We start from the raw sequence: 8,069 nt of genomic DNA on the forward strand, positions 1-8,069 counted from the left end.
ATACTGATAAGGAGACTGATAATTAAGTATGTTATCTCCTACATTTAGATGTCAATCATGAAGAAGGAAATAGTCAAATGCTTTTGTAAATTGCTTCTTTTTAACCACTAGAAAAAAATTAAAACTGAAAAGAAATGCTAACATATTCAGGGCTTACATTAATTGTAAATGCTGTATTTTCTTTATTTCAGAATAAAGGAAAAACCACCTACTACAGAATCCAGACATCAGTTAGCACAGTGGCTTTGTAGGATCCACAATGGAGTGAATGAAAGACTTGGGAAACCAATATTTGATTGTAGCAAAGTTGATGAAAGGTGGAGAGATGGATGGGAAGATGGAAGCTGTGATTGATGTCTACCTCTAACTGAAATCTTATCACACAAATGTATACTCCTTTTTGTCCAGTTTAAATCAAGAGAAGACTCAAATTGTGAAAAATAATGGTGGTCATTTTAGTTATGTTGGAAGCAATTTTTTATCTACCTGTTTGAGGAACTGTCAATAACAGGAAAAAAATTATCATGTTCTAAAATACATAGTGACGTTGCTCAACATGATTGTCAGTAAAATGTTTACTACTACAAATTTTATTGAATGTTTATTTTGTAAATATTTCATAAATTGGATCTTATTATTAAATATTTTTAAATTAATATAGTGTGTTGTTTTACAGAGATCTTGTTATTTGATTATTTATCAGTCATAATTAACAAAACGCACAAAAGTATATTTGAGTTTTATTGCAATACTATGAAAGATTTAACATTTCCTTTCTGTTTTACACATTCATGTCGATCAAATTTTAGCTATTATCTTCCTTTATTGATTTTAATTAATCAGTAGACTAGCCTTCTGTCTTTTACCAACATGACTAGTTTTTGAAGTCCTCACAGGCACTTGATTTAATATCACATTTATTACAGATGACAGAAGACTAATTTCATTCTTTTAGCTTGCCAGCTGTGGCCAAGTTTTACAGTCTGCTCCTTTCAATTCCTTTGAAATGAGTATAAATAAAAAAAACCAAACACATGTTCACAAGCAAAATTTATAGATAAAGTGGCTTTTTTCATTTTAAGATCATCATGATAGGATAACCATTTACAAAATAATGGTCAGTTGAAACTAACAAAAATCAGTAAAATATTTTTTTAACAAAAAAGTCCAGAGGTTATTGATGTAACACCTCTCAATATAAAAGTGATATTGGTACTACTGTTGTTTATTTAAAACATTTAGTTCTTTTATTAAGTAAGTTTATTTGGCCGTACTGCACCCTTTCCTGACTTTAAAAGTTTGTTAGTCAGAACATGGGCAACAGTTTTTTCAAACACATACGTAGTTCATTATTATTTGATCCCTACCATATATGTTGGTAAAAAATTATTTATATACATATATAGCTATGCCTGTCCATCAATACAGGAAGCTCTCTAATACACTAGGATCCCGTATAATGAACATTAAAACAAATATTCAATATGACATCATACAAAATCAGTCATCGTCTTCATCACCAAAGATTGCACATTTGTGACTGATGTTTTTTAAGAACGGCATCTCAAAATCCTCAAAGTCGACTTCCCAGCCGTAACGCTGTCGACGCACTTCTTTCTCATGGATCAACTCTTCAGTCTTTTTCTGAGGGGTCCATGTTTTAAGCGGGACATACGTGATGTCCTCTGTCTCGATGATACCTCCAGCCAGAGCTGATGCTGCACGCAGAATAGATCCTTTGCGATGGCGGATAGGCTCGTCTGATGGTGTTGTGGCTCTTTGTTGAACTGGCGGGAACTAAAATACAATATAAACATTAACTCTTGATGACAACCATACACCTTACACTTTCATTTTTACATACACAATTTGCAGTGCGTCATAATCTAGTGCTGAGCAGAGAACTTGCTCTTTCGCTAGGTCTCTTTTTTTTATAACCTTGATTGCTGTCCAAATACCGTCATTTACAGGTGTGATTAAAACTGCTTTTTGTTACGAAATTATGGATTTAAGTTTATCTGTCTCGTCATTTGTTACAATGTAAAAATGGCGTTAACGAAAACTGTTGTGAGAATCATTTGCAACAGAGTTAAATGTTTGCAGGAGACATAAGTATTATAATATGGCACTGTTATTTGAAACATTCACAAGGAAAGTCATAAAGAAAAGTAAAGAATAAAAGAAAGACGAGGCCAGCCAAGGAGGGGGGCTGAGGAAAATAGGCTGCAACACATCTAAACTACATGAGAGGCTCTCCAAGGGGCTGTAACATAGATATATATATGTATCTGCTAAAGTTTTAACAGTCAAACACTCACCTAAATTACTAGTATGCTTCCAAAATGGACACAATGTTCTTTATTTGAACATTAATGTCCCTGAATAACACTGATTTACTCTGGTGTAAGCCATAATTATGAGACAGTTGGCTAGTAGGTTTGGCTTTAATGAATTAAAAATTTGTATTTTTTTAAATTATTAGTCCAATCAGTCTCAAGCCTAATCAATTATGAATTGAACAGGTAGTTTTTTTTTTCTGCAACTTGGGGTGACAAAAAGGACTGGATACGTTACAAAAAAAAAAAAAAAAAAAAAAAAAAAAAAAAAAAAAAAAAAAAAAAAAACTTATTTTGAACTTAATGAATGGTTGGCTACATCCCTGGAGAACCTCTCATTCTCTCTCTCTCTAGGTACATGTTCACCCATACAGCCCACCTACCTCCACTGCCTCCCTCCCTATTGTGGGCCTTAACACTTAACGTGTACTAGGGGGAGTCTATGAAAAAAGATTGACACTTGAACAGTTTGGAGAAAAGAAGGTGAAAATTTTTGAGAAAAAGGCAGCTTATGTTCATATCTATGTAAACAAATGATTTCTAATACTCTTTTTATAATTGCCAATATATTATTCACATGACAAATTCTTGCATTTTCTCTGTTTCAATTTTAAACCGAGTTCCTTCTCCAAGCACAGACAAATGCATACTGCAGGAAAATATCTGTCTTCTCCTCCCATTCTAATGCAGCCGAATTTTGGGAATTTAATATACCACATCCTTCAACTCTTGAGTATCATTTTTCAAAACTGCCCAGTTTGCATCACTATAATGTACCAAAGCAGCATATGTAGATCTATTCTTCAAAATAGATAACCACATTGACTACAAATTACGAGAAGAGCTAAAATAAACAGAAATTAAACCAAAACATACCTTGATGTCACCTTCCTTGTCAGCAGGGGCACTTGCTGCCCTCTTGGGAGGTGGAGATTTTTTGCCCCCTTTTCCACCCTTTCCTTTGCCCTTCTTATCTGAAGGAGCCGGGAGGCTGTCCCACTTTGTCTGCACTGTATCCAAGACCCTAAGGTCAGCCCAAGCCATGGCAAGATCCAGGGGGTTTTGACCTGAGAACATTGTTAGAACAAATAAATATGTTTTAAATATTTAATGAATTGCCACAAATTAATATTCGAAAAAAACAGATAATGATGTGTTTATAGTTGCAAAAATTGTAGTTTTATATACAAAATATAAACAAAAATCTTGGAAAAAAAGTAGACTTATTGGATGTTCAGTTATCATTTTAAAGAATTTTGAAAGACGTGGACAACAAATTTCAATCATCACTAAAGCCTTGTGTTATACAACTGCAATAAGCTTATGGCAGATTTAACTTAATCATGCCCCTTTTATTTTTCAGACCTTCATTTACATTCTATAAAGCACAATGTAAATCCAGCTTCACCATCAAATACTGACCTTTTTTATTCTCCGTTTGTATCTTAGCACCCCGGTCAATCAAGAACTTGACCAGTTCCACCTTGGAGCTCTCTATGGCCCTGGTCAGTGGGGTTCCGCCATTCATGGTTGTGGCATCCAGTTCCGCCCCTCTGGACAGCAGGTACTCTACAAGGTCAAGCTGACCTGCGTGGCAAGCATGGTGCAATGGGGTCCATTTGAAGTTGTCTCTGGCATTAATATCTGCCCTGTAAAAAATGAACAACCAAATCAAAATAAATAAATAAGACACATAATTGTATTTTAGGGTATTATATTACGTTATAGTATTTAGGATTTATTTAGTAATTTGATGGTATGATTTTTTTACTGATAATAAAGTGAAAATGTTTTTAGGCCCCATTTGACCTGAAAGACAATCAAAAACTACCAACTGATTAGATATTCATGCTGAAATACTTAAACTTTATACTTTTTGTGCCCAATACACATCTTTACTCCTTTTCACTTACCCCTGATCTAAGAGGAAAATGGCTACTTCCATATTTCCATGACTACACGCTGTCATAAGTGGAGTCTTGAAATATTTATCTCTGGTGTCAACAGGAGATCCTTTGGAGAAGGCATTTCTAAGGGTATCCAAGTCCCCATATTTGGCAGCTTCATTGACGTTTACATAGGTTTTGTCAGGAAGATGGAGATACCAGGCAGAGTCGTCCTGAAGAGGGTGCTCAGGAGGTTTATCTCTATCAAAGCGTGTGTTATCTGTAAAATGGATATTTTTGGGTATGAATACCTCTGGGGGACCACCCCCTGCAGTTCTTGGCCCTTCAGGTTGCACACAGATAGGCATAGGGATCTTTGTCTTCCCCTTTTTGCCCTTCTTACCACCTTTTTTCTTTTTCTTTTTGCCTCCTTCAAAGGCACTCATTAAGTATAGTTTATTTATATATTTTTTCCCTGTGAGGAAATCATTGTAATCTACTGTGTTATCTTTATTTTTGTCGTGAGCAAGTGTGAGTTTTTTAAGTTCAGCTTCGTCTGGTAATGGAGCACCAGAATTCTGAAGGCACTCGATAAAATCGTCTTTCTGCACAAATCCCGAAATGTCCGGGTCAAACTTCTGCATCATCTCCACAATCTCTTTCTGCCTTGAAAATGACCAGTCATATAACTGAATGGCCCAGGGATCATTGTTTTTTCCTGTCTTGCCAAAAGATTTCTCTCCCTTACGGAGCTCTTTACCACAGTCCTTGTGTCCATTATCTTTTGCTATTGCTTTGGGAAGAACTCCTTCATTGTTTTTCAACTTGGGATTAGAACCTGGAAAGATACAACAAGTATCAATGTAACAATGTAATCAAAATCAGTCCAATAAATTAATTTCCAGAATATTATGTTTGTCAGCTTGAGGACAATTCACACAAAAGAGGTATATAGGATAAATCTGAAATAAAAGTAATTAATTAAACTTTGATTTTAATCTATTTCTAACGTAGATAACAAGCTATATCATTTATAATTTGTTCCAATCAAGGAGGAAGCATATCTTTAAATTCAAAATCAAAGACAACACTTTTCATTTCTCGATAATATATCTCCTACATTTTCATGATATATACTTCTTAGTATATGTACCAACCTCTTTGGATGAGAAAGCGACAGCACATAGCATGCCCATCTGCAGCAAAGTGTACAGGTGTGTTCCCTTTGTCATCTACTACATCAAACTCTGAAGCGTAGGCAGAGAGAACCTGCAATACTTCAAAGAAACCACCTTTTGCAGCCTGATGTAGTGCCGTGGAACGATGCCTGTCCCTGGCATTAACATCACCACCTTTGGCTAAAATGGCTGAAACAACTTTGACGCTACCACTGCCACATGCTGCCATGAGTGCCGTCTTACCCTCTTTCTGAAATTTAAATACAGAAAGGTAAATACTGTGCAAAAGGCCAATGGCAATAATTAGATGCATCAGTTTTCTTCTACGCTGTGAATCGTTATAAAATTGATTTAGAAAAAAAGCATAAAGCTAATGAAAAAAAATTCAGTCAAATTTTAACCTTGAAGCATTATTTTTGACATTATACATTTAAAATAGAGGTGAAATTAATTATAGATTAAAGAAACCTACCTCTTGTACAGCATTGGGATCTGCCCCCTTCTCCAAGAGTTTCAGACACATGTCTTCGTTTTCTGCAGCAGTTTCGCAAGCCACCAAAAATACAGGCTTTCCATCCTTGGACATGTTATTGACATCTGCTCCATACTCTAAGGCAATCTCAAGACAACGGGAATGCCTCTGTGTGGGAGCAGAAATTGCATAGAACAGAATGCCTGCAATTGAAAAAAGAAACATATAAGAACAATATGGAATTTAAAACTGTTCTGATTAATGGCAACAATGTATCAGCTATACAAATTCGTCAGTTATAAGACATTTCTAGGAATGCATTCTACTAGGTTACAAAAGAGATACAAATTGTCAAACTATAACCCCACTATAAGCTTGGATCCTAGCTATAAGGCAGGAACATTACACAAAATATCTTGTCTTAGATTTGCTAACTTTACATAAATCATTCAATTCTTGTAATTATAAAAACACATCTCAGTCACAATTGTAACATATTAATGGTATAGTTACAAATGAGCAACAGTAATTCATCATTTCGATATTATTGTTAAACTCAAATGACGTTAATCACAAGATTTAATTCTCACAAAAAAGAAGAAAATTTAAACACTTGCAGTGCTTATAAATAATACAATCAACACGTCCTACCTTTCCCTTCAAGATCCTTCAGTTTCATATCAGCTCCCTCCTTGGCTAAATTCTCCATACACTGAACATGTCCGTATTCTGCTGCCCGCATGACGGCAGAGCGGCCCTTGAAGTCCATCACATCTGGATGTGCTCCCAGTTCCAAGAGAAACTTGATCATTTCATCATTATTGGCACAAGCAGCAATTGCCAAAGCTGTGTCCCCCTCACTTGGGTCATTGTAGTTGACGAGGTGTGGTATTCCATTTAAGGTTAATTTTTCAATTTGGACCTTGTCACCCTCTCTTACACACTGCAGCAGTTTGCAGACTTGGAGGACTTCTAGGCGGTTTTGTGCAATAGGCATCTTTGGGGATGTTTTTGTGCCCTTTGCCCAAAATTCACTTCAGGTAAATTTAGAAGAAATCTGGATAGAAAAAAAAAATAAATAAAATGTGAGTGATTCACACCATTTCAAATAGTCTAAAAATATATAGTGGAACTTTAGGCAAACACATATGGCTTCTTTGAAAAGAAATTAAAACCATTAACTTTCTAGCATCCTCACACTTATAACTCTACACTGACTCTTGCCTAAGAAAATTACTTAAAATTATCTTAATATAATTATAATGGATTTTGCGCCAAATCTAATTTTTCTTGAGATAAAACACAACCATAGCTCGACTCATCCCTGCACTTGGATTTGATGTTTTGTATCATTTCTAATGAAATTACTTTATTACTTTTATACATATCATGATCCATTCTGACCGCCACATATTCGGGTAGTCTTCCTGAACGTCAGAAATAATATCATACCGACATCAGAGATTTTTTTTCTATTTGCGGAGTTTAATTGTAAGGCCTGAACTGGGAGAAATAAGTAACTTTACAAGTTATGTCGACATAAAAATAGGACTCTGGACCGTTCTAACGCGCAGAACATAACATTAATCTGACCAAAATGGTCTACATCATTAGAAAATACCATCTTGAAAACATAGTAATTAAGACATGACACATTCCGACTCCACGGTAATTTAAAGTGCAGAGAAATAGTCAAGAAATTCTTTTACATCTTGCTGAATAGATTAATTCCATGGTATACAAACCCAGACTACATCGCGTGACTTCTAAATCTGTAATCAACTTAGGCATTGACATGTACTGTAATTAACTCGACCTTAATCTAATTAACACAAGCAGCATATCTGCTTAACACCAGCAATGTAATAAACCCTAAACTGTTTTGAATAGGTAACACTTACCTTTTACAAAGAGATACTGAAGAGGATAATTATGAAAACTACGACATCATGATAAGTCCCTGTACCCGAAATGAGACCCTTGCTGTGAAGTAGCGGCGGTTGCTACGTTGGAGCTTTGTTGTTGCTACGATGCAACACAATGGTTGCGCCGGGGCTCGAATTGCGCTAATTGTGACGCGTGAATGTGTTTTCAAAGGGCAACACAAAGCGCATCAAATCACATTTTCGCAATAGATTGGTTAAGAAAGAAAGTAAAAGGCGGGTCAACGAAACTCTTTACAAAATCGACTGTATTG

General features: G+C 35.5%; 2 protein-coding genes across 3 annotated transcripts in view; one reads left to right on the plus strand and one right to left on the minus strand.

Annotated features, from left to right (window-relative positions):
- LOC106170894 (FAD-linked sulfhydryl oxidase ALR) overlaps positions 1–656 on the plus strand; it is a 3,158-nt gene extending 2,502 nt beyond the window's left edge. The window contains exon 3 of the mRNA XM_013550930.2: positions 192–656. Within this exon, the coding sequence (XP_013406384.2) occupies positions 192–354 (163 nt within the window). The 3' untranslated portion in view covers positions 355–656. The remainder of the gene's footprint in view (positions 1–191) is intronic.
- A 72-nt stretch (positions 657–728) lies between these two features.
- Positions 729–7,897, minus strand: LOC106170893 (ankyrin repeat and EF-hand domain-containing protein 1). 2 transcript variants are annotated; one of them, XM_013550929.2, is made up of 9 exons: positions 7,774–7,897; positions 6,524–6,929; positions 5,873–6,075; positions 5,380–5,650; positions 4,250–5,060; positions 3,759–3,985; positions 3,213–3,403; positions 2,720–2,776; positions 1,651–1,797 (listed from the first exon to the last, which is right to left on the minus strand). In XM_013550929.2, the coding sequence occupies exons 2-8, from the start codon at positions 6,867–6,869 to the stop codon at positions 2,756–2,758; spliced, it is 2,070 nt and encodes a 689-aa protein (XP_013406383.2). In that variant the 5' UTR covers positions 6,870–6,929; positions 7,774–7,897; the 3' UTR covers positions 1,651–1,797; positions 2,720–2,755. The 2 variants fall into 2 exon arrangements, with proteins under 2 accessions (XP_013406382.2, XP_013406383.2); XM_013550928.2 differs by lacking the exon at positions 2,720–2,776 and having other exon boundaries at positions 729–1,797; positions 7,774–7,896.
- Between the last annotated feature and the right edge of the window lie 172 nt (positions 7,898–8,069).

This window comes from Lingula anatina, chromosome 2, assembly GCF_051362555.1.
Source record: "Lingula anatina isolate TDL-2025a chromosome 2, LinAna3.0, whole genome shotgun sequence".
In the NCBI taxonomy this organism is placed as follows: domain Eukaryota; kingdom Metazoa; phylum Brachiopoda; class Lingulata; order Lingulida; family Lingulidae; genus Lingula; species Lingula anatina.